Source organism: Gekko japonicus, unplaced genomic scaffold (genome assembly GCF_001447785.1).
Source record: "Gekko japonicus isolate JY-2015 unplaced genomic scaffold, Gekko_japonicus_V1.1 scaffold1362, whole genome shotgun sequence".
In the NCBI taxonomy this organism is placed as follows: Eukaryota; Metazoa; Chordata; class Lepidosauria; order Squamata; family Gekkonidae; genus Gekko; species Gekko japonicus.
Window position 1 is genome coordinate 450 of NW_015175400.1, and position 27004 is coordinate 27453.

The 27004-nt window shown below is 45.4% G+C and overlaps 1 protein-coding gene across 1 annotated transcript; it reads left to right on the top strand.

Moving 5' to 3' along the window:
- Window positions 1-4601: 4601 nt before the first annotated feature.
- Window positions 4602-6038, top strand: PRDM13 (PR domain containing 13; the record flags this gene model as incomplete). Its single annotated transcript, XM_015425697.1, has 2 exons — window positions 4602-5057; window positions 5116-6038. Coding segments are annotated over 2 exons (1379 nt in total), but the record flags the coding sequence as incomplete, so codon positions are not given.
- Window positions 6039-27004: the final 20966 nt, after the last annotated feature.

The window sequence follows — 27004 nt, forward strand, 5'->3', positions numbered from 1 at the left end:
TTTGTTCAAGCTTCAACATCATTTGTTTCATGGATGTGCACTCTAACAGTTCCTGATTATCTGTAGTATTCACGGTTTCCATAATTAAAGACATTCCAAACCCATCACGCTCTCTGTACTTTTCAAGAGTGGCCCCTGCTGCAGGAGGGTCTTCAGTGAGCACGGAAACAGCTCCATGAGCCTGAAGGGCATTACTTACTGATCTCTTCCACCAAGAGAAATTACTTGAGTCTAAGGTGGGGATATTGAAAAAACCAAGATTCTTAGTTGCAGACATAATCATTTCTCCTTTTAATACATTACCGAAACCTGAGAGTGGTGAGGACAACGGGATATCTTCTGTGAGCGTGGGATAAGCCTGTAGAAGATGCTTCCGTTCAGCAGTGCTGGCTTTTCAGAAGGAACAGCAGGCTTGGTCTTCAGGTCTCACCCCCTTTTCTTCTTTCTTTCGCTCGGCACGGGAAGAAGACAAACTCAGATCAAACACTACAGGCTTCTCCAACTTGGAAACACAGGCAGCTAGTCTGGTCCCACAAGTTCATGAAGAAAACAGGATGTTGTCTGAATGTCATAAATACAATGCGCGTTAAAATAAAATTCTGTGTTATAAAACTCCAGCACACATGATTTTTCTTGACTCCAAGTCTGGCTGCTCACTCTGCTTAGCTATCTGGTGCAGTGGAATCGATCTGGGCCCATAACCTTTGTTGGGTGATAGTGAGATATTGAAAAAATGGTATTTAGCAGAGATAAGATAGTCCAGCAGTCCCGGAATAACATAATTCAGACTCAGAGTCCATGTGTGATTAAAATATAAAGTTTTTACTAAATTCTAGCATGGGAAGGGTAACTGGGATGAAAATAACAACAGAGCAAAATCTGCTACATTCTTACTCTACAAAGACAAAACCAGAAGAGAGAGATTATGGCTACTCTTCTTCTTCTTCTTCTTCTTCAGAACACCAAACAAAGGCGGGAAGAGAGCCATAAAATGCTAATACACCTTGACACTTTAGTCCCAATCAAATTCCTAGATCAGGGAGAAGATTCCCGGGTATTCTACAGCTAAAGAACATTGGTTACATGAAAAACATGTGACTTCCTGTGAGTAACATAAACAAACATTTAACCCCAGATATACTGAGTGTTTTCAACTTGTAATACCCAACAAGTTCCCACCCACTTTCCAACTGGATTTTGACAGTTCACACAGTAAAATCCAGTTGGAAAGTGCATTGAAAGTGAATTATTTAGTATGTGTGATCACAGCCTATATTTTAACAGCCCCAAACTCCCCATATTGACAAGATGCTGAAGCTTGAAGAACGGAGATTGAAGTTGTTATCTCTCTGGCCATCCCATACTTAATTAAGCAAAAGTGACTTTCGCCTTCCGATTTGACTGGGTCCTTTCTTCATATTTTAATTTTTAATTTTAGTGAACCCAATGAGGGCTTCTCAGCCATTTGCAGGTACTATTTTACAATGCCACATCTTTTGAGTTACTGACCTTGGTGATCCAGCGCTGGTTCATTCTCCAGTCCGTCCCTTAAGTGCTGGTTATTTAACGTTCCGACGTGTGTTTTCCTCTCAAGAGCAGAGAAGGGAGAGTGTGCAGTGCAGCCGCTTGAAGCCAAGGGGAGGCCATTTCGGTTTGTTCCGCCTTAGGGAATGTGAAGCGTTTAAGGAGGAGGGCACAAAGAGCATTGTCTTTTGAATGGGCCCATTACTTATGGCCCCGCATATATAGGATATTGTCTGGCCCGCTAATGAGGGGCTCACGAGCGTTCGATTGGCCTTTGTCTCGGCAACGCCGCGCGCTGACATACGCTACCTATTCTGCAGACGTCAACAGATGGGCCGCCGGACACGGGAGTTCAGGCAACAGCTGCTCGCGTTTGCCTCCTCCTGGAGTCCGGGGACAGGCCGGCTCAGGGGTTAGGGCTTCGGCGCCTTCTACTACTCTTCCATTGCTTAGCAGGCAGGAGTGGCTTAAGACATAGAAATACAGTTCACTTCCTTAATTCGCAAAACTGCTACTTCTGTTCTTCAGCCCCAATCTCATCGCTTGTTCACATGCATAAAAGTGGAGTGGGGGGGGGGATCCATTTCTCGATCTGCAGGGAGCTTATTAAGATCATTTTTACTTTGCCATCAACTTGGCTTCCACCCAGAATACACAAAAGTCATTCTAATTCTGAAATTTTTTTCGGACACAGTCGCTCTAGGAGACAACAAAAGAATATCGTGACACCTAGCAAATCTAGACTCAGGTGGGCTGCCCTGTTGGCCTGAACCAACAGAACATCGTTTGAGTCCAGTGGCACTTTTAAGAGCAACAAAGTTTAATTCTGGGTATAAGCTTTTGTGTGCATGCACACTTCTTCAGACAGGCAAATATATTTCGGTAAAAGCGTGCCTTCGCCACAGCCCACTCTGTCAAATTCGAGAAAGCAGTCTCCAGCCACTAGGTTTGCTAAGGTGCGACAAAACTCTTTGATGCAACGAGCTCGCAGCGCAATCTTATGCAGAGTTACGCCAGTCTAAACCCATTGAAACAAATAGAAAAGGGGTAACTGTGCATAGGATTGCATTGCCGCTCCGCACTTCCACTGATTAAAGAAATCGGTACAAGAACCGGCCTTGAAATGGGGGGAGGGGGGAAGAATTAGTTTGTTAACACCCTAACCCCAACTGCGAACAGCAGCAATAACAACAAAGGCTGAAACACAGAGATCCGGTTTAAGTGATCTCGAGTATTGTTTTCAAAACAAAAATGCGAAGTTCCTCGACTGCAAACCACTTCCTGGTCAAACTTTTAACTGTGATTGAAAACAACCTCAGTGTTCCTCGTTGGTCTGGTGCTGAACATACGTGGAGACCAGTACGGAACCCTCAAAACATCCGCTGGGGGAAACTTCGCCGCGACAGGGGCAAAGCCCTTTGTTGTTTTCTTATGTCGCGTTTTTAAAGTCCTTTCCCGGTCGTTCTTCCTTTCTGGCCTTCTGTCACGATGGCTCCTGTTTGACAAATGAGGAAGCGAGGGGTAGGGAGAGGCTTCTGGGACTAGGAGCGCATGTTTTGTCGACGATCACCTCGGCCTTAGCGTGCTGTGACACCGGAAAGCAGAGCCGAGGTTCGGACCCCGAAGAACGATTTCCTTGTAAATCATACATGTTCCTGAGAAACCTGTATGGACTGCGTCGGGCTCTAATTCAAGGCACAGATTCGGTGGGAGAGCCGCTATTTAGTCTTATTGTTTACTTCACGGGATCGATCAAACAAAATCAGGGGGGAGGGCTACTACTCCTCTTAGGAGACTGCATTGCATTGATACAGACCCTTAACCTAGACTGGTATTCAGTCCCCAACGGACCGATTACAAAGGTTCAGGTTGTTCTCATAACAAGCCTACAGGGTAGAGTTTGACAGGGACGGTGACTTGGCCAAAGAGGGAAGATGGTTTCATTTGTGCATAATTTCATCACGCAGTGGCTGCAACTAGGTCTGAATTTGGGACCTCCAAATCTCCTTCTATGCATCACATCATGGAGAATTTACAAGGGGTTACTGTGCCGGCTTGGCTATCTGATGGGCCTGATAGAAATGTTCACTCTTTGGCTGCGGGTCACACACACGAAATAATCCACTTTCAGTGCACTTTCCAACTGGGTTTTACTGTGTGAACTGGCAAAATCCAGTTGGAAAGTGGACTGGAAGTAGATTATTTAGTTTGTGTGACCACAGCCATTGATTGTGGGTTCTTATACTGCTGATTAAACAGTGTATGTGAGGAAGGGGGGCAGGAAGCTGATGTGTGTGAAGCGACCGGTGTGAGCCCTGGTCCTACCCTGTTTTGGAAGAATATTTATGTATTTTATAGCCCGCCCTCCCCACCAAAGCTGGCTCAAAATGGCTACAACATCAAACTTTATTAAGAGATCAAAGGGGAAAAGGGTACATGGATTTAAAATAACAAAGCATAATCAGACTAGCTAATTCCCCCTGAATTAAAGGCCATGACGGCTAAAGACCTTGCGTTCTCTAGAACAAAGAAACAGAACGTTCCCAAACTATCTAATTGACCAAAAGGCATGTAATAGCCAAATAAAACTGTTTAACCAATAGAGAAATTTAGACCCCTTTAATTAGAATGCCTCCTCCTACTTCTCTAGCGGGAAAATCTACACGGTGTCTAATAGGTCCCATGCTAATCTATTGCTAGCTTTAAACACAAACAACAGGTTAACTCTTTCATAGCACAAGTGTGGAATTCTTGCATATATTCCAACACCCTTAACTTCCTTATTTTGCCTAAGGGTGAGTTAAGTATTATCCACACTGGCATCTGTGAGCACAGAATTAAGAGATGCCAACTATCCTGCACACTACCATGTAAAAAAATGTTGCAAAATGCGAATTCATAATCTCTCTTGCAACGGTCACAGTAATGAGGGCCAGCGAATCCCACACCGTCGCCTCAACCTTAGCTAGATCTAAACCCAGCATCTCAGACTCGCACCTTCAGCTCCCCAAGTACAGACGAGAGGGCAGGTCTCGCGGGCCTTACTAAACGCCTGTTGCTTTGCGTGTCTTTTGCAGGCGAGGAGCGCTACATCTGCTGGTACTGCTGGCGGACCTTCAAGTACCCCAACACCCTGAAGGGCCACGTCCACTTCCACTGCGTGCTCAGCCACGGCCGCTGCTTCCTGGGGCCGGAGCCCGTCCGCGGGCCGGAGCTGTTCAGCGCGTCGCCGAAGCCCGCCTCGGCGCCGGCCACTTTCCGAGCCCACCACCACTGCCCCAGCGGGGCCCGGGACAGTATCAAACGGGAGTCGTCCGGCTCGCCGCCGCCGCCCCGTCGCAAGGCGGCCAAAGAGGAGCAGGAGCGTGCCCTGGACATGAGCGTGGCGGCCGGGCGGGGCCCGTTCCTGGGGTTGCTGGGCAGCGGCGCGGCGGGCAGCAACGGCCTGGCTTTCTACCCCGGGGTGAGGTCGGCCTTCAAGCCTGCCGGCCTGGCCAAAGGCGGCGCTGCCGAGGCGGCCTTCCGAGAGGAGGGCAAGGGCGGCTGCTTCGGCAAGCTGCTGGGCGGCCTCAAGCCCGGCCGCTCGGCCAGCGAAGCCCCGCCCGCTGCTGTCGCACTTCGAGGAGACGTCGGCCTTCAAGCACGTGGAGCGGAGCCTGCACGCCAGCCTCTCGCCCCCGGCCGGCCGCTACCCTCCGCTGCCAGGCGGGGTCGGCCTGCCCTTGGAGCGCTTCGCCGCCGCCCTGCCGCCGCCCTTCGACGGCCTCAAGCCCTACGCTGCCGCCGCCGCCTCGGGGGAGTGCCCCCTGCCGCCCTTCCTGCCCTTCACTCTCTATAACGGCGAGCTGCTCTACAGCGCCCCCTACTACCCGCTCAAGCTCCACTTCGGCAACCTCCTCAAGTACCCGGACTCCGTCTCGTATTTCAACGGCGCCGCGGCCGCCGCCGCCGCCGGCCTCAACCCGGCCGAGCTGGGCTCCCTGGCCAGCATCGACCGCGAGATCGCCATGCACACGCAGCAGCTGTCGGAGCTGGCGGCCGAGAAGAGCCGCGGCCGCCTGGAGAGCCTCCCGCCGGCGCCGTCGGGCCCGGCCAACGGGAAGCCCAAGACGGGCCACCTGTGCCTCTACTGCGGCAAGCTCTACTCGCGCAAGTACGGCCTCAAAATCCACATGCGGACGCACACCGGTTACAAGCCGCTCAAGTGCAAGGTCTGCCTGCGGCCCTTCGGCGACCCCAGCAACCTCAACAAGCACATCCGCCTCCACGCCGAGGGCAACACCCCCTACCGCTGCGAGTTCTGCGGCAAAGTGCTGGTCCGGCGCCGGGACCTCGAGCGGCACGTCAAGTCCCGCCATCCCGGGCAGAGCCTGCCCAAGGGTGGCGGCGGCGGCGGCGGCGAGGACAGCCCGGACCCAGCCGCCGCCGCCGCGGCCTACCCGCCCCAGGAACCAAAGACTGACAATGGCAGCGGCAGCAGCAGCGGGGGTGGCAGGGCCAAAGAGCAACAATGAGGCCCGGGGAGTGGGGGGGCTGGGATGGGCGGGCGCTGCTGGGACTCCCTCCGTGAGAAGGCTTTCCACGCTGTTCACTCTCTCTTTCTCTCTCTCTGGGGCTCTGACACGATTGCAAACAGACGGGGCGGCCCGGGGAAGGTCCCGAACGCTTCAAAGGCTTTGTACACCACAGCGCTTAAAAGTGGGTGTCTATCAGGTGCCCCGGAAAGCAGAGAGACGCCCTTCGGGGTCCACTGGTATCCAGGGACTTAGGAAGGCGTCGCTCTGCTTGGCCTAGCCAGGATCCCACGCGCACTTGCCTAAGGGGAAGGAAGCCTCCCTTAAACACAATCGCGGGGGAGGGGGGGGGGACGGGCGCTACTTCTCCATAAAGATTCTTTGGATTGCTTGGTAAGGCCCTATCCAGGCACCCCGGGACACTGGTCCGATGCCAGCGTCCTAGGAGGCGGGTCTCTCTAAGGCGGAGTTCAAGCACAGCACTTCCCAGGCCCCTGACTTGACGGTCATTTTCAGTGGGGCTTCTTTGCGCAGGATGCTGGGGGTTGGCCTGGTTCTTTGGTCGATGACGTGTGGTTCCAAACACGCTATTTAGGCTGCAGTGTCAGGGAGGGATGCTTGCTTGGGACCCTGCCCCGATAAGAGAAGTGAGGGTTCTTTCCGAGTACAGCCCCAAATGCCGAGGGGCGGCGCGAACTGCCGGTTAAGGCTACTGCAGCCGTACTTGGAAGGAAACTTCATTCGCAATTAATCGGCTTCCTCCTACATCAACTTGTGGAGCATGGAGAGAAATCAGTGCAAATCACTCCAAGTCAAGGAGTTCGGGGAAACTGTGGTCGGTTCACGTGCTCCTGGGGGGCTTGACGGGGATGAGGGCTCGGATTCGGTTTCCCGCGCGCCAAGAGAAGCGTCGGGGACTTGAGCATTTCAGCAGCCGATCCGTTTTCTCTCTTTGCACCTTTCCACGGTGGCAACTGTGCCTTGCGGGTAGGTTGGGGGTGGATGGGAAGTATTTTGTTCTCCTCGCTGTTCCCAGCTCCGAGCTCTAGTTAAGAAAGATGAGACTCACTTTTGCAGGCAGATGGAGATCTCGAGTGGCATCTCCGCGTTTCCAGCACACTTCAGGACTTAATCAGGTCTAAACAACAAAAGCCTCCTGAACCGCAAAGCATCCCTGATCCTAAACACATTTACAGCTCCACGCATTTACTTGGAAGTCAGTCCCACGGAGTTTAACGGGTCTCCTTCCAATGAAGCAGGGTAAGGGTGGAAGTAATTAAAGTAAATGCAACTGACTTTCGAATCAGGCGGCAAGCCTTCCTCTCCATCCTGGTAGGGGAGAAAAGGCCGCTGAAGTCAGTGGGATTTATTTCCGAGTGAGCATGCAGAGGGTCCTGCAGCAGCGCCCTGGAAGGGACGGACTGGATGCTGCGACAGAAATCCCATTTGAAATTTATTTATAGCAGAACATAATTTTGAGGAGCACATGTAAAATAAACACTGAAGCATGAATCATACAAGCACGCTCTGTATCACTTTCACAAAGATCCTTTTTCTTTTGTTTCGTAGGCTACATATGTAGTGTATGCTTGTTTTATAATGAACGATGTACAGTGGATACAGTATTTTGATCTTGGCTGCAGTTTGTCGAGATTTGGGGTTTTTTTAAATAAAAAAAAATAAAATTATTGACAAACTGTTCTCTGCCTGGTTCACTTAAAGGCTTTTAGATAGCTTTTTCTTTGCGACAATGCCACTTGGAAGTCTCCAGTGCAAATACCACGACCGTAGTCCCGTTAGAGCGCACCGTTTGGTCGCTAAAGCAGCTGTCGGATTCACTGCTATGGAGGAGGACGTGCAGTTGGACTCGTCAGGATGTTCAATAATTGCTCTTGTAGCCTTCCTGAGTCCCAGGGACTTTGACTAACACCTGTCTACCTGAACTAGACAAGTTCCATAGATTAAGGGTCTGCCTCCAAAACATCCCTCCCTACAAATCCCTATGGGTGTCTGGTGGCAACTGTGAAACTACCCAAACTGGGAAACGTTCACAGAACTTGGTTTTCTGGGGATGGTGATGGTGGTGGGTAGGGGGAGCGAGGGACAGAATGGCTTTCCATCAGCCGTTAGACTGGCTGTTGGTGAGGACCCATCCTCATTCAGTTGGCTTGTAGACCAGCTACATTCATGTTCAGGTCATGTCCTTAGGTTACCATTGTGTACAATGGGCAATCTCATTCTTTCTCATTCTGACTCTGGCTCCAAGCGGCCTGCCGAAAAGTTCCCACGGCTCCAAAACCTCGAAATGAGTGGGAGGCTGGGCCGGGTCCGCCCGGTCTTCGCCGTTTATGGTCCAGATTAGTTTCGAAGCAGCCTATATTTAGCTTCCCCACCCACATCGAACAGAGGTCCATTTTGTTGTTGTTCAGTCGCACAGTCGAGTCCGACTCTTCGCGACCCCATGGACCAGATCCCGCCAGGCCCATTTAGCGAACCTCTAATACCAGCAACATTTATGCCCGTAGAGTGCATGGCGCAATCCTCAGTAGGACTACTCATAAGTAAGTCCAGCTTTGTTTAACCAAATTGACATCACGATACAGGGTTCTTGCTTTGAGCCCCTCCGCTGCACATGGAACCAAGGGCCAATCTTCCTTAAGCACCCCATCAAGAAAGGTCTTGTTTGTCCATTCCTTCGGACATTTATAGACCGCTTTTCTTCCCAGTGGGGTCCTGGAGTTCAACACAGTCCTCTCCTCTTCCACTTTATCCTCATAGCAACAGCCCCGTGAAGGTAGTCTAGGCTGACTCAAGATCAGCCAGAGAGCTTCCATGGCAGAGCAGGGACTGGAACGCAGGGTCTCCCAGTGCCACGCTGGCTCCTCTTAACCTCCTCATGCTGGCGATCCGAAGGATTGTTTCACCAGCCTAGAGGAAGAGGGTCAAGAAAGTAGGCGAAGGCAACGTACATTTACCCGGTAGTAAGATGACTCAGTGGGACGTGTGTGTGTAAAGATGCTGTCAAGTCGCAGCAGCCGATTTACGGCGACCCCATAGATTTTTCAGGGCAACAGGCGTTCAGAGGTGGTTTGCCGTTGCCTTCCTCTGCATAGCGACCCTGGAATTCTTTGGTGGTCTCCTGTCCAAATACTAGCCGGGGACTATCCAGTTTAGCTTCCGAGATCTGAAGAGATCAGGCTAGTCTGGGCCAGTGGGACAACCTTCCTAGTGAAACTCCGTAGGCCTGCAATTTGTAGATTTTGCGACTTCAAAGGAAAAACTCCAAGCAGTATCTGGAAATCTCAGACGACCATTCCTCTCTGGCCTGATTCTCATTGATTTCTGCAAGACAATTAAAAAAGAGCAAGAGTCCAGAAGACTCACAAAATACGAGGCAGGGTATGAGCTTTCGTGTGTCACTGCTCCCTTCTTCAGATAACCAATGAGTTCAAGGACCCCTGACAAGTACATTCCACAACCTAGGCCACGGTCACACGGACTAAATAATCCACTTTCAGAGCATTTTCCAACTGGATTTTACTGTGTGAACTGGCAACATCTAGTTGTAAAGAGCATTGAAAGTGGATTATTTAGTGGGTGTGATCACAGTAACACGGACTTCCAAGAAGTTTCCATAGATTTTCAGTGGAGATTAACTGCTCTTGCTGCTTTGTGTTGGATTAGTCTCCGACCCTGACCACACTCCCTTGGAATTGGAATCCGGTCCAACATCTCACTTTTGAGGATGTGGAAAAGACCCTCCCGTTTATTCCACCTGCCACAGTTCCCGAAACACACACCTTTGGAAATCACTCACCTAACATTTATGAGAAGACGTTTCGAAAGGAGTAGGCCAAGATTAGAACGGAGGGATGGTTAAATCCTAGTACTTCTCCTCAAGCGGGTTGGAGATCGAGTTTGGAGTCAGGGAAATGTTGAAACGACTTGGAAATCTAGGGGGATAAACTTGCCCTTTCTCTCCAGCCGACTCTTCAAACTACGTTTCATTACTGCCATTCCTGAAATCTCTGTGACTAGTTTAGCATCAGCAGGCTAAAACAGGATTTCACCTGCAGTGATCATAAGCAATGGACCAGGGTCCGAGTCTAAAGCTTCCAGTATGACGAGAAAGGACATTGATCGCTCCATCGAAACCTCAATCCATATTTAAATCGATGCGAGCTTTTATTTGGCAATAACTTAGCCGAGAGTAACTTTCCTGTTAAGGGGCAGTGCTATGAATCGCTATGCTACGCATACTGGCTGGCCAGTTAATGCCTTTGAAATGAATGGCGAGTGTGCAATTTACGACCGTGGAACAATGAATATAGGATTGTAAACGTACTTAGGATAAAGTCTAGAATGGGGTTATATTCCAAAATATTCCACTTGTTCGCTCCCCGCCACACGCAACGCACACAGCCGTTCTGATACTATATTCTATATTGCCTTCTAAAAGAACCTTTGCCCTCAACTCGTTAGTCGGGAAATAGTCAGCTTTTCACAAACTCGCTTTAAATAAATGTTGGGTTTCTAAAAGGCAAAAGCAATTACTATTTCTCATCTTGGTTACTTGCTTCAGGGTTTCCCTGTGGTGAGAAGTTTCTACTCATGGCTTTCGGCTGAGAATGGAAATCTCCATGCCAATTTGACAACGTGTAACTTCTCTTGTCCCCCCTCAAAATGATGTCTTTCTTTCTTTCTTTCGTCTCTCTCTCTCTCTCTCAAAGTGTGCATTGCCTGGATGTACATCTGAATTCTCTTGGCCATGTTATCATATTTGGCTCAAACAGAGCAAGAATAATTTTCGCGGTTTTTAAATGTCACGGATAAATAGCCTGCTTTAAGAATCCCCTTACTTGGAACGGTTTGGCAGAACCAGTGGTGGCATTAAAGCTACCAGCTATTCTAATTTTAGATCATTCTCCCTTTGGTGTTGGCTTGATTACAATGGAATCACCACTCAGTTGATCCACCTACCGCCTAGCCCACATGCTGCTTATTCGTGGTACAATAAACTCGGGAGCCACAGGTAATACACAAAGATTATTTTTGTCTGTGCTATGAATATGCACGTTATCTATGCACAGCATTAATAGTGGCCCGCTTAGGAGGTGGAGATCTTCTCCTAACCTGTTTCAAGTGGAATGCTCTAATCTGCAATTCTGTTGACAAAGCTAAATAGTCTATGGATAAATTGATAAAGGAAATCCATTCGGGGCCTTACTTCTGAGCGCCATGATTAAGACTAGGCTGCCAGCTAAACAAACCAGCCAGCTGCCGAAGAAATCTTGACCGAACGGGTCTTTCTCTCTTCTCCACAAGCAGGCTCGGAAAGGAAGGAGTGAGAGGCTGACTCGACCCGCGGCTTGTCTCGGGCTTGTCCTGAGCATCTCCGCGCCCGGCGATCCTGCCGCTTCCCCACTGGTGACGAGGTCAGCGGCTGTGGTCAAAGGCAGGGGCTGCGGCTCCGAATGCGTCTTCCCGCCCTGCCGCCTGCAGTCCCGCGGTTGTACAGCTCCTGTACGGAACTCTTTGGCCCCAGACGCTGATTCGCAGACGCCAGCTTTGCCTGGCCTGGCGGACAGCGGCGGTGATCACCGAGGCTCAGCGCCAGCAGCCCGGGGAGCGGGCAGGGCAGGGCAGGCTTCCTGAGCCAAGCGACTACCTTCGCCGGGTGTGGGTGGGCAAAGCGCCTCCGCGGGGAGAAGTGCCCCCCGCCCCCGAGACTGAAGGCAATAGCGCCTGAGGCAGGGATCCGTGATGACCCGGAGGTGCTGGTGGGACTCTGAGGCTGGATCAGGCAGGCGCTCAGGAGTGGGCTGAAAGGAGGACCAAAATCTAGGTGGTGCCTAAAGAGCGGTCACCTTCAGGAAGCACTTGACGGAAGTGATTGTGAACCGGATTCACTGTTTGTTATTTTTATTTATTTATTTACCTTCAATTTGTATCCCACCTTGCCCGTGCAAACTGGCTCAAGGCGGCTTGCACAAGTTAAAATACAATAAAACCAATAAATACAATAAAATTTCAATACGAACAATTACATAAAGTGCTAAATATAAACAGATGGCAGGAAATTTCTATACATGGTCTGCTGGAGAGAGGCTATATCTGGCGTTGTTACATAGGGCTGTGGTATGTTCAGTTTGCAATGGTTGTCAGTGGCAGCTCCTAATTGAAGGCCTGGTGGAAGAGCTCTATTTTACAGGCCCTGTGGAACTGTAAAAGGTCCCACAGGGCCCTGATGTCCCCCAGGAGTTCATTCCACCAGTGTGGAAGCGCCACTGAAAAAGCCCTAGCCCTAGTTATGCAAACTCGCAACCTTTTCTCAAACTTTGCTTTCCCTCTCTTCCCATATTGAGGGCCCATTTGGTTTAAGGCAGGCAAGAGGCTGGTCAGCCTGGAAGCGGAAAGGTTAACTCATTAAGATAATTTTTTTGGTTATAGTTACCCTTTTACCAGGCCCCCCCCCCCCCAAGAAGCTCATGGGAATACACAGGGCTCTGTCCTTTATCCTTGTAACAGCCTAATAGCAGAAGCACTTCAGTATCAGTATTGCACTTGCATGTGTGTGCACGCCCTCTTCTCTCCCTAGATCTGTCTGTCCATCTGTCTATTTACCATGCTGGGAGTGATATTACCGCCAACTGAAATCTTCACCAAATTACGAATTCTATGTTTTGAAATGTGGCACCTCTGCCCAGCTAGCTGCTTCAGTTAAAGCTGATGAGCTCTCTTTAGCCACTTCTGATAATTTCTCAGGTAAAGACTTCCCATATGAAACCACAAGGCTCCCTAGGCAAATCACGCCAACCAGCTCTTAGATTTCTAAGGCTGCAATATTGAATGTAACTGAACACGGTGGAACTTAATTGTAGATCAACATGCATATGATGGTGCTTTGTGGAACTGTCCCCTTCCGAAGCTGTCTAGGATTAAGCAAGGGACAGTTGGCTAACAGGGGTTACCAGGTACCAGGTTGACCTCATTTTAAGATTCTGGATTGTGTCTAATCCTCCTCATGTCTGTGGGCTCCACACTTTCATTTGGACCAACACTGGTGGCAGCTCTTCCTGGCTATGTCTTGCAACATGCTCCTTGTTCTTCCCCACTGTACACTGGTGTTGCAGAATCAGTAAGGGACTGTGTAGAGTGACTGTCTCCTTGACAGTTGATTAGGAATCTCTTTTATGTTCTGTCATAGACATACGAGCAAACTGGTGGGGGGCAGGCTTGCAATTCTCAGACCATGGGCTGAAGGTCTACTTAAGTGAAGCAAGAATCATATAGGCATGAGTCAGTGACTTGCTGATAAGCCTCAAATAAAAAATTCCATAGCTGGTCCATTTGATAAAATGAATGACTGCACATGACTAATCTAGGGCCATTTTTGATGTTACAAGGATATACGTTCCATAGAGGACATATGTTGGAAGGCAGTACAAGTGTGTATTAGCTTAAGAAAAAGGATTTCCTATATAAAAGAGAAAAAGAGTTACATTTGGAAGTAAGATAACAAACATCCTGTCTGACTAGTTCTAAGGTCCATGTTTACTGTGTGAGGGAGAACAAAGATAAGAGAAAGTTTCCAAAGCCCTCCCCCGTTTCCTATTTACATGACCAAAACCATCTAGCACCCCAATAAAACTGATCAGCCAACAGACATTGTACATCTTCATTAGGAATATCGTCACCTTATCTCTGGCAGGAAAGAAGTGTAAGATCTAATTGGTTCCTAAGCTAAATAACTAACATTAGCTTGCATACATAAGCAAGTTAACTTATTCATGACTGAAGAATGAACTTTCAGACTACAACAACATAGCATGTGATAGATATATACAGATGTTCTATGCATTGTTGATATAGAACACATGCCTTTCTTTGCTTTGTGTGGTCCAAAGAATGGTTTGAAGGTACACAGCAATTTTATGGATGACTCTTAGCAGGTTTGACTCCATGGGGCCTGGAACATCTAAGATGATTGCCTAGAGCTCCTTGACTAGCCACCTTGCTTGACCAGTGGTCTGACTCCATATAAAGCAGCTATGTTATGAACCAGCTGAGGCTTGCCAGCACATGGATAAAAAGGTGTGCTCTATGTGCACATGTGATGATGTGCTCTTCACATGTGATGATGTACACATTAGTGAGATTTATGTAGGACAGAGCATCAAGGGTCAAGGAGTTCTGATCCTAAGCCTAGTTACTTATAAATAATTCCCAGTAGAAAAATGTCCCAAATTGCCTAGAAACATGGCAATTTGAACTTCTGGATTTCACTGAGGAATCAACTATATAAATGGTGGACAGTTGAAAAGCTTTTTGCTGAGGCCAGAGATGGTTTGGTGCACCTTTGCGAAGCTCATTAGTGAAGTGCGCAGTAAGCCCTGGCGATGCTCCTATTATTCTTAAATAAAAAGATGGCTGCAATCTGTTCCATTAAACATAGATTAAACATTGCCTTTGGGCAAGATGCTAATTGCGGTGCTCAGCTGGCCAAAGTTAGACCCCCCCACTACCACTGCCCCATGGGAAAGCTGTTTCTTTTTAAACACAGTTTTGTTCAGACTTGTATTTTGAACTTGTAAAATAAGTAGCATGGAAATTTGCCAAAGGTTCAATCAGATGCAATCATATTTTATTATTTTTAAAGCTCTACTTGTAAATATGTCAATTTATACTAACAATTTCATTTAGATAGTCAGTTAAGAACAATCCATAAATACTGATGGGGGGGGAAACCAAGGCTGATGTAGTAAGGTTTCTTTAATGTTACTGAAGTTAATTAGATTAAGTACTTAATGCTAGACTGTAGCCCATTTCCTACTTAATGTTGAAAATATTTATTGTTTGTAACAAAAGAAGATGGTAATCATTAACAACCTTTCTTGGAAGCAAGTCCCACTTGAAGGCAATGGGACTTATTTTAGAGTAAAAATGGTAAGGATCAGGCTGACTCTTGCTTTATTGACAAGTATTATTTTAATTTTAAGCAGTGCAACCAAGAAATATATCTGAAGGTTTTACCAGAAAGCCTCAGGTCAAAACATCGTCTGTGACGATCTATCAGCTTCAGGTCAGAAATGGTGATGATGATGGATTTTTTTTTTTAAAAAATATTTCTGCTTCTTTTCTTTTTTAATATAAACATTGAGGATGATGTCAAAGTTGAGCCAGAGCAGTTCCTGTGTTATCACCTTAAGGTAAAGAAGACCATGTCAGGGTCAGGTTCCACTGTGCTTGAGTTCATTGGACCATATCAGATAAAAATCTGGGAGCAAGAAAACGCTTTCAGGTATGTTCAAAGTCAGTTCAATAAGATATGGTTTCTTATATGATGTCGGATTTTATTTTCTTATTTGAAGTTTGCAAGGCATAGTAGAGAGCAAATTCCTGGCAATGGGGAGACATAGGAAAGGAATTTTAGCAGCAGATTTATGGAGGCATATATGAGCACATGTTTAAACACCGTACTTTGAAATAAGCAATAACACTATTTTTTTTATAAAAACGTAACATTTGTTCTATGTATTGTCTGATATACATAATGCAGTGTATTCAATGTAATTGAATACATTGATTGCCCCCTTCAAAAATGTTATCCTAAAAGGCTTTATTCCCCTCCTCTTGTACTTCAAACAGAAAATCCGAGCTATTTGGTATCTGCGGTATAAAAATTCAAATAATTCCCATAGCAGTAAAGTAGAATTTAGAGGATCAACAATTTACTGCCCTTTATGGACATGCCAAGATCTTCTCCTTGAGGTGTGCCATCTCACTTATCTAAAGGTAGGACCAGCTCTGAATTTGCAGTAATTGTGCCTGGATACATTACACTAATTAATCTGAATGCTTCGTTCTGCTAAAAGTGAAAGGAGTTGTTTAAATGGAACCAATATTTAGCGCCTATTAACCCAAGGAGCTGCGGTGGCTCAAGTGGTTAAGAGACTGAACTGCAGGCTGTGGAAGGTTAGTAGTTCAGCAGTTCAAGACCCGGGTGCCGCATGATGGAGTGAGTTCCCATCTTTAGTTCCAGCTCCTGCCAACCTAGCAGTTCGAAAGCAAGAAATTGCAAGTAGATAAATAGGTACCACTTCAGTGGGAAGGTAACAGCGTTCCGTGTGCCTTGGTGTTTAGTCATGCCGGCCACATGACCACGGAAACGTCTTCGGACAGCGCTGGCTCTTCGGCTTTGAAATGGAGATGAGCACTGCAACCCTAGAATCGGATTCGACTGGCTTTCGAGCAAGGGAACCTTTACCTTTACCTTTTTAACCCACTTAGTCCTTATCTGTACTGGCAACCACACTTTTAGCAAGCTCAGGATGGAGTGAGCTCCCATCTCTAGTTCCATCTCCTGCCAACCTAGCAGTTCGAAAGCAAGAAATTGCAAGTAGATAAATAGATACCACTTTGGTGGGAGGGTAACAGTGTTCCGTGCGCCTTGGTGTTTAGTCATGCCGGCCACATGACCACGGAAACGTCTTCGGACAGCGCTGGCTCTTCGGCTTTGAAATGGAGATGAGCACCGCAACCCTAGAGCCGGATTCGACTGGCTTTCAAGCAAGGGAACCTTTACCTTTTTACTACAGTATCAGGAGCAAGATACAAAAGGTTGGGTGGGGGAAGCCCTTCATATCATACTAAATAACATTCAAATGAACATTTATACTGGATGTGTGCTTGTGAAAGCATCCCCAGTTTTAATATCATTAACAAGAAACTCCATTGGGAACCTAGGAAGCTGTTCACCAAAATAAGTTATACCTGGTCCTACACACAGTTCAGGAACAATGGTTTTGTTGCACATTTTCCATTCACTTGGATTTCTCTGCAAATGTAACCCCCATCCCCTGTGTAAATGTCTCCTCTACTGAAATGAACGAGGAAGCTCACAACACTATAGCTCGTGCCTATGTGTCTTACGTTATTATTAGAGATGTAAAAATTTCCAGAAATTTTGAAGCCACAGGGGGAAAAGTTTTTTTCTCCTAGAAAGAACCCAGACATTTGGGGAAATTTAAATATATTGTCCTATCAAACCTAAACTATTCTTACTGCTTTAACAACATAAAAGGCATTGTTTATAACTTACTTAGGCCCCTGCCACACAGCAGGGAAAACACCTGGCAAAGCGCGGCTAAATAGAGCCGCAGCAAAAAAGAGACGCGTGGGCGGGATCCCATAGATCCCATGCACTGCGCGCCATTGCTCCCCAGCGTGATCAGATGCCGGGGAGGAAGGGACGCTCGGGAGGGGGAGGATGCCGAACTGCGCATGCTCATGCATGCGTAGTTCGGCTGGGGGCCGGAGATGCACCGGCGGCAAGACGCGCCGCCGATCCCACGGCCAGCGTTGATGCGGCCCAAACGGATGAACCACCTAGGTAGGTGGTTCAGTTTTGAAGCGCTTCATCGGGGGAAGCGCCGGATCGGAGACGGGAGCGCAACGCCAGCCAGATGTTGACGTGGGATCGCGCCCGTTTGCTGCGCTTCCAATCCGGCCCACTCCCGGCCCAAAACGCCTCGTATGAACAGGGCCTTAGCATATAAAATCATAGCATTTGACATACCTATGGAATTTTAAAGTTATAAATGCCTCAGTTTTCTATAAGTAAAATTGCCAATATACCCAGTGAGAGAAAACTGCAAGCTGATGCAGCCTATGTTATCTGAGCACACAGACCTTAATTTTGGCATTTGGTTAAAGTGAGCTCAGTTCTGACTGGAACTTTCAGTTTTCCTCTGGGGCTTTGGTGCAGTTTGTGATCTTTGTGATCCCCCCCCCCCCAAAGTATGGCAATAAAGCTACTTGTTACCCAATCTGTGGGTATAGGTGTCACAGTGGTTTGAGGGAGAGGTGAAAAGGTCAATTGTAAGTTAGATCGAAAGGACAACAGAAGTTGAAAAGCGACGAAAGCTCTGTATGCTCCCCTCATAAAGTTTAGGTATCCTTCCAGACAAAGAAATGCATTTTGTATTTAAGAGCTGTCTGTGTCTACAGCATACCCACCTTGTCTTTAAAAGCATTTCACTCATTCTAAAAGAGAAACTGTTTCACAGGAGAAATATTGGGGGTGGGGAGGTCTTGGGGAAGAAACCCAAACCCACACTTTATCCCCAATTTTTTCCATTCTTTTTTTGAACCTTCACATGACCCACTTATGACCCAGAACTCATATTCTCATAATTTCTTGTACCACATTGTTGCAAACCTTTTGTGCACCTCCTTTTGGTAATTTATCAGCACATTCCCCAGGCTTCTACAGTCCACCAGCATTGATCTTAATTATTTCAGAATCACTGACCAAAACCGGGCTTCTTACAGCATCATACCTAGACCATTCCTACATCCACTGATTGAAATTTGGCTGTCTGTGCATTTTGGCTACGTTGTTAATCAGGTTATCTATGCTGTTTTCAGACAATTTTGTAGAAAAGTGCTTGTCTTTAAAATAGGCTGAGAAATGATGTATCTTTAGAAAATGAAAATGCTCTTTAAAGTAAAATGGAATTAGCTGAATGGAATGAACATATCTCTTATCTGTAAAATGGCATCCAGTTTTCTGCAGCAGATGGTGCTCTGTTGTGATTATATGTCAGTTTGATTTTTCTCTGTTGAGAAGGATGTATGATGGGAAACAAGGCATATGCCATGTAAATATTGTATAGCAAGCAATCCTTAGGAAGTTGCGTATTCTGCTTTCTCTTGAAATCTACAGCTGTTTTTCTGCTGGATATTTCTTCTGTGCTAGGACATCTCTTTTTAGTGGATTTAGAGTTCATTACAACATTTAATAACCCTTCTAAAAATGCCGGTGTTGGAAGCAATCATAATGGTCTTCTCCTGGCCTTAGCAAATACTAAGCTATAAAGTCTGTGATAGGTAACATAAGGTTTGGGTTTTACAAGTGTCATCCCTTCAGTCATGAAAGGGCTAAGCTGAAGTTTCTGTAAGCTAATGATAGCAAATTTAGCACAGAATCAATTTGCTGCAGAGTACAATCTTCCCACCCAAAAGGGGGAGGTTTTATTTTTAATGAGGTGACCTTACGATTGGCTATTGGCTAATTAACATGTTGGAGATAATTCATGCTATTCTGCATGTACACAAGGGGTGGAGCTTTGAGAGGAAATTTCCATTTCTTTCTTCTTAGGGTCACAGAGGGACAAAGAAACAAGATGGAGTATATCAGAACTAGAAAGATGAGTTAGAGTGTTGTTGTTTTCTTTCCATGTAACCCTTTCCCAATTTTTGTAGTAAACTTTTTCTTAGAAGCTAATCACACATGTGTCTGTGATGCATTATTCCACTGCACTTATATTTACTCTGCTTAATATCCAACACTTGTCAACCAATGTTCTTTAATTTAAAGGATGCATACCATCCAGTCACTAGTATCCAGAGCATCTCGAAGTCTGCCAATATACCGACTAGATCTGAAGTGATTGTCTCTAGAGGTAAAGGAGTAACAAATCTTACCGTGCTTATTTCTCTGGAACAGCTCAGAATGTAACAGGACTTCTTAATGCAATACTATGACTGTCTTGCTTAGTTCAGACCAAAGCAACAGAAACATTTATTGGCATCTATAGTCAAATAATGGAGTTGACTAGGGTAAGAATCTCAGGCTGTTCAAGTGAGATATTTGCCAGTTCAAAGGAACAAACAGAAACAGACTTGGGTCCATAATGTGGAGGGCAGCACTCAGTTTCATCAGCCACCATTTTCAGGGCAATGAGCAAAAAAGATAATGAGTCACTAGTAGTGTAATGCAGCCTCGTGCCACTTGTCTCTGCCTCCTGTCCCCTATTTACATAGGAGAGCTAAGATTAACTAGAAGGAGAAGGGCGGAGTAGATAAGGTGTGATGCAACAGCACACTCTGTGGGATTCAGTGCACATCTGATGGGTTTATGGGGATAGTGGTCAAGACCAGGAAGTAATGAGAAGCTATGCTGGCTGGGCAGGCTCTCTTTAAGATTCTGAGAGGCCCTGGCTTCGATCTGCACTTGAACCTTGGTCCCCTTCCCCTTCCTCTATAGCCCGCTGGGTCAGTTTAATATTTTCCCAATTAGAAAACCCCCAGATATGTATATAGAATTTTAAAAACATGGATATTTGATATAAGAATTTAATATAGCCACATGGTAATATTTTATGCCTCAAGAATTGATTGAAAAAATGGATTCGTTTGCAAAGTACAACACTCATGGTAATGGGATCTTGCCATTGCTTTATGCTTGTGGGCCTGGGGAAAAAATTGGTAACACTGCCTATTGGAACCCTGAGATGTGCCAGTACATATTCATTGCTGCTATTGTCACCACCTTGTACTCTAGCCAGGCTATTAGCCAAGCTTCTTTGGTGTAGTGGTTAAGAGCATGGATTCTAATTTGGGAGAACCAGGTTTGATTCCCCACTTCTCCACAGCAGCTGCTGGTGTAACCTTGGGTCAGTTACAAGTTCTTTCAGAGGTGTTCTTGTGAAGGCAGTTCTCAAAAGAGCTCTCTCAGCCCCACCTACCTCACAGGGTGTCTGTTGTGGGGAGAGGAAAGGAAAGGGATTGTAAGCTGCTCTGAGACTCCTTAGGGTAGTGAAGGGTGGGGTATAAATCTGATTTCTTCTTCTCTCTCTTCTATTGGTCTGACTGGTGGTGTGGAGGACAGGAGGAGGAAAGGAGTTGATGGGCTGCACAGTGATTGCCCTTGCCAGTCAAACAGAAGGACAATCACTGCAGATCCTTCCACTGAAGTCTAGTAAATGGAATATACAGAGCAGACCTAAGCACTGATACCACTTGTGTTTTCAATGACTTGTTTTACCAGCTCAGAAGGGAAAGGATCATTATTTCAAACATGGCACCTTGTCAGTGTTGCTGTGGCTCTCTCTATGTGCGAGACCCCAATCAATTGGTCCCATTTCCTAAAATGGGCTTGAGGTTGGGAGGAAGTGTTGTGGATAGCATGGAAGGGTAAGTGGCACCGAATAAGACTGGGGTAATTTGTACAAATTGCAATTTGGGAAGATAAATGCTTAATTTACACTCTACCACTGAACAGAGGCTAATTTAAAGGAGTCTTCAGACAAAAGCTGAAAAACAAGTTTCTCCAGTCCCTGTTTCACTTGTCTGTATAGTATAGCTATTGATGTGTTGGTGGCAGTAGCCAACAAGGCGGCAGGGATCCTATAAATGGGGGAGGGGGAAAAGTAACATCATAAATGAATTACTTGAAACTCATCTGACCAGAATTTTCCACCTGGTTGGGGGTGGGTTATGATATATATAAGGAGGGTTTTTTCTGTTAAGATGCTTGCTTAGAAAGTTACAAATTCTAGGACAGCAGCTCTAAAGTTTTTTTGGGGGGAGCTTTCAATGTTTAACCCTTCACCAAGCTGGAGAGGAAAGAAATGGCTTCAAGAGGCCTGGGTTGAACTAGCACAGAAAGGAAACTAATTTGGTCACTATCTCTTCCCTTTCTCTCTAAATCACTATTAAAGAGGCAGGCATTTTAGGGGAAATGATTGCATTTTATTTTTATTGTATTCCTTTTCATTTCTTTATTGGTCAGTCATTGTTAGACATTCTTGTTCATGTCCTTTTTGTAACCAATGGCATTAATTGAAAGTAAAGCTATCTTAAAAAAAAGAAATTGGTGCATGGGGGATACGACAGCTCTGGTGTATTTGTGTGATTTATATCAGGAAACTAGAGTGGGGGAGGATTAACTGTCTGCCCCCCAGCATCATGTCACCAATCCAAATTATTACCCTTTCCCCTCTGCCACTACTTTTATTCAATAAAAAACAAAAACAAAACTATCCGAGATCCTAGTTATGCATAATTCAGTTTAAATGATTATAGTCTTATTTTAGATTCTTTATGACTTTAAAGTTTGGAAGCCACTTGACATCTTGTGTTCCAGGAGAAAAGTGGCATATAAATATTGTAAATAAATAAATCCTCTCGGTCATGCCCATGTCGTTCATTTTCCTCTTATTCAGGAGTCAGACCTACAATAGAAAACTGGGGGGCAGTATTATCTACCTGCATTCAAATGAATAACACTGCTTTTGGGAATGGATTCAGGTATGTAGCTGTGTTGGTCTGAAGCAACAGAACAAAGTTTGAGTCCAGTAGCACCTTTAAGACCAACAAAGTTTAATCTGGGTATAAGCTTTCATGTGCATGTACATGTCCTCAGATACATTGAAACAGACTTCCTAGAGAGCCTTGCATATAGGTAGAGAGAGGGCGATAACTCTGTTAAACCCTGGGGGTTTCATTGTCCTGAGCATTGTAATAACTTGTCTCCTGTTCCAGTCTGTTTCTGAAATTCCTCTGCAATAAAACAGTTACTTTGAGGTCCCCCACTGAATGCCCTGGGAGGTTGAAATGTTCTCCTACAGGTTTCTCAATTTTGTGATTCTTGATGTCAGATTTGTGCCCATTTATCCTTTGGCATAGGATTTGCCCTGTTTGCCCTATGTGGAGAACTGAAGGGCATTGTTGGCATTTAATGGCATATACAATGTTAAAAGATGAGCAAGTGAATGAGCCTGAGATGGTGTAGTTGATGTTGTGAGGTCCAGTGACTGCGTTGTCAGGGTGTATATGGCAGCAAAGTTGGCATCTGGGTTTATTGCAGACTCTGGTACCAGTGCACATGTTCAAATTAGATGTTGTACAAGAGGGGACCCACATCAAAATGTTGCATAATGTGTTGTGACTCCCTGAGCTAGGACAAAAATCTGTGAGCTGGAGGCTAAAAAGCTGTAGCTAGCTCACACTAACTCAGCTTAGAGGGAACACTGGTGGCTGTAGTCCAGAGAAACACCACAGTTTAAAAGTAATCATTGTTATCAAAGCTCTGCAGTTTTAATAGCATAACTACTATTTAATAACTACTGTAACTCAACATTAAAGCTGATTTACGCAATACCACTTTGGTCAGGACGAGGCATCAAAGAGCAGCGTCGCTGGGGGGGGTGGGAGCTACATTTGAAGCCTCTGCCATTCCCACTCTAGTGGCATTCCAATGCAGGGAAAGAACTGGCCAAGTTGACCCACCTCTGGGCAAAATCCTTCTGTTCCAGACTTCGTTGCAAAGGGTGATGGAAAAGCTTGCTGGCTCTAGCATCTAGTATCTGAGAAGGACGTTTGGCACACACTCACACTCTTGCATTCGCAGAAGAAAAAAAGGTTTTCCTCCCTGCCCACTCTGTTCCCCCCCCCTTCTATCAGTAAACCTAAAACTTAATTAGCTGGGAGGAGGTGGGGGAAGAGGAAGAGTGGAGGCACTGGGAACTTCTCTTGCCTGCTCCAGTTTCCTCCTGGGTGTGTGTGTGTGCATGTGCGCTTCCTTCTTGCAAAGTGGAAGGAGCTGCCCGGGCACAGTGAAGAGAGCTGAGAGCTGCTGCAGTTTGCTTTAAATCACAAAGTTGTCTGTTGGAGGCTTGAAGGTTCGGTGGAGGGGGCATGGCCATGGGGAGGACTCAATGCTATCAGAACAGCAAGAGAGAGAAGGACCGGGAGAGAACGCTCCTCCCCCTCTGCCCTGGTAAGTCTGTTCTCTATGCAGCCGCAGTGAAGTCTGTTTTATGTTTTGGCTGTTTTTTAACTCCTATATTTTAAAGTTTTTAGATTTTTCTGGACACCTGGGAAGTAACTCAAGTGTGCAGGATAATCTCTTTTTTCATCCATGCGGTCCCAGTCTGTGGAAATAAGTATCTGCACCGAGAGGGGACCCTTGGCTATTAGATATATAGATTATTGTGGGTGAGCAGTTGTTCTGAAGTTCTGGCCCAATCAAACCACATGTATAAACTGTTCCTACTTCTGTAGTCCATCTCACCTTTCATTTTGACAACTGCTACACAGTGACTGATACAATAATGGTGTCACTTGTTTCTTCTAATGGTACAACAAATGTTTCCTGAGGGAAACACTCATTCCTAAAACCAAAGGAGGCTTAGGCTGAGATCCACATAACCCTAGAGCCAGTGTACCTGCCCTTAAGCCAGGTTACTCCTATGGAGTTCAGGGTCTGTTGCACTATATTTGTCTTTCCAGGTGTTTCTTGTGGAGATCATTCAAAAGAAGGACTTGCTTGCTAAAGCTATACAGCTGTTCAGTGAATAAAAGGTTAAGAAAACAACGAAAAAAGAGCTACTTGAACAGTCCTCTCAACCAGATGCAGAATATTCAGTCAACACTTACCTTAAGGCATCTAAGTATTGTTTGATCTACAGAAACATTAAGAGAGACACTGCTGACATTTTAGCTTGTAAAGACTGTACGTACTTCTTGTCTTTCTCAAGGCCCAGTATAGACTGACACTCAGCTCTCTTTGTGTTCTAATATTCCTTCTGTCTTCCCTGCCTATTTTCATTGCTAGCTGCTATCCATCTCAGCTTACTTCACTTCCATTTTACTTTTACAATGTATTGTTGCATCGCCAGCTTCCTTGATTGCAAAAACAAAAGTCTGCTTTGTTGCTTTTTACCACTGGTCTCTAGAGGGGTGGAACCAAGGAAAATGATGAAATTATTTTTGTGTAGCGAAGGCAGAAGTTGAGGGCATACAACCTCTGTCTGCATGATGTTTCATGTCAATGTAATGTTTTGTTTTGCTACTGTGGGTTTTTGCAATGGACTAATACATAGACATTTTCTGTTGAATAGTGCAGTGTAGTCTAATGTCAGGATGATCCAACTAGAAGGCTGGGATTTAAATATGGCAGTGAATTTCACTTAAATAAATTGGACTTTCCATGGGAATTGAGCAGGCTTATTTCTCCCTCCCTTTATTTCACTGGCACTCTGCTGCTTTCAGCGTTCCAGGTTCCTGGAGTATATTAGGGCTGAAGCCAAACCACACTTCTATAGGCCCAAGAGGCTTCTACCCATGAAGTCCAATTTTCCAGCCTTCCACTGCAGCCCAAAATGTCCCCCCAAATCCTGTTCTTGGGAATCAATAGTCAGAAATGAAGCCCAAGGCTGCAGTCAGACAAAAGGCTTAGCACGGTCCAGCCCTACCTCTAATTAATGTAGAGTTTTGATCAGACATCTTACCCCTAACCCGCTTCAGAGCATGCTCACTCCTGAGCAATCAGACATGGCAGCCACAGAGTAGGGTGGTTGGGCAGCTTTTAAAAAATGATTTGTCTTTTGAGCATGGACATAAGCGCTTATGGGAAGCAGCACTTCAAACTCCTGTCAGGATGGTAGCGGCCGGTGGCCAATGAGATTGCTGGAGGAGACTGCTGGGATATATAGTGCAGTGTGGGGAAAGTGTTTTTGAAACTGCTTTGGAATAAGTTTTCTAAAGAAAAACACAGTTTTGAGAAGCTCTTTGGGGGGGGTGTCTGTAAAACATAAATGCATATCCGGTGCTTCATAGCCATGGTGTAAATATGCAATTATGCGCACCTCACTAACTGATTTAAAAAATAGCCCCAAACTGGAAGGGAGAATTTAGACTTTCCAAATGGCTTGAGAGCTCAATGGATTGATCAGACTTCTGGAGATGCGAGGTGAGACTGCTGACACCAGGAAGGACCGGACTTTCCCTGGTGTCAAATAACTCCAATTCGAAGACTGGTGAGAATGGGGTGCTGATGATTGGGGAATAGGAGACAGGTGTTGCTGTCTGATCATACATTTTAAATCCAGAAGTGAACAGTAATGACACTGTATCAATGCAACCAAGGGCACAGCAATCAGAAAGCACCAAAATAAAGGAATTGCTGCAGTTAGTTCACAAATTTACAGAAAAATGACAGAAATTTTCATGATGTTTAAATCCCAAAATTCTTCTTTTAATCAACAGGTCAGAAGATGGACAAACATCTCGAGTTTCCAGAGTTCGTTTCGAGGTCTTTATCAAAATTCCTATTTGAAACAAACAATATTCATAATAGGAAACAGGAATCCCGACCTCAACAAGTTATAAGCTATCAATAAATATTATTTTTATACATACTGTTTTGTTGTGTTTTTCAAACAATCCAATATAAGGAATCTCAAATTCTATAAAAATAATAATAATAACATTACAGTCAGTACCACTTACAAAAATATTTTAAAAGGCTAAAGAATAGCTCTTAATTACATAGGCATATATCTTACCAGAATGGCTACAAATAGCTCTCGTGTTAACCACTAGTTCCTTTTCCACGGACAACGTGGAAATGTGATCTGTACTTGATAAGTTGGCCTTCATCATTTTGAAGTCATGTGATTTGACATTTGTATATTTAAACACTTGTTCATCTTTAATGGCTAAGACGTTGTCCGTGGAAAAGGAACTAGTGGTTAACACGAGAGCTATTTGTAGCCATTCTGGTAAGATATATGCCTATGTAATTAAGAGCTATTCTTTAGCCTTTTAAAATATTTTTGTAAGTGGTACTGACTGTAATGTTATTATTACTATTCTTATAGAATTTGAGATTCCTTATATTGGATTGTTTGAAAAACACAGCAAAACAGTATGTATAAAAATAATATTTATTGATAGCTTATAACTTGTTGAGGTCGGGATTCCTGTTTCCTATTATGAATATTGTTTGTTTCAAATAGGAATTTTGATAAAGACCTCGAAACGAACTCTGGAAACTCGGGATGTTCGTCCATCTTCTGACCTGTTGATTAAAAGAAGAATTTTGGGATTTAAACATCATGAAAATTTCTGTCATTTTTCTGTAAATTTGTGAACTAACTGCAGCAATTCCTTTATTTTGATGACACTGTATCAAACAGCTCAGCTGATCAAGTCTTCATCACACTGTTTGTCACGGTCTTCACTTTTTCCTTTCTGCTCATTTACAAGGTCATATTTTCCTGCTGTGTCCTTGGGATACAGAAACATCTCATCTATGGATGGCCTAATTTTGCTGCTCTTGTCATAATAGGGGGCAGTGACTTTGCTGTTCAATATAGTGAAAGGCTGGGGTCCCA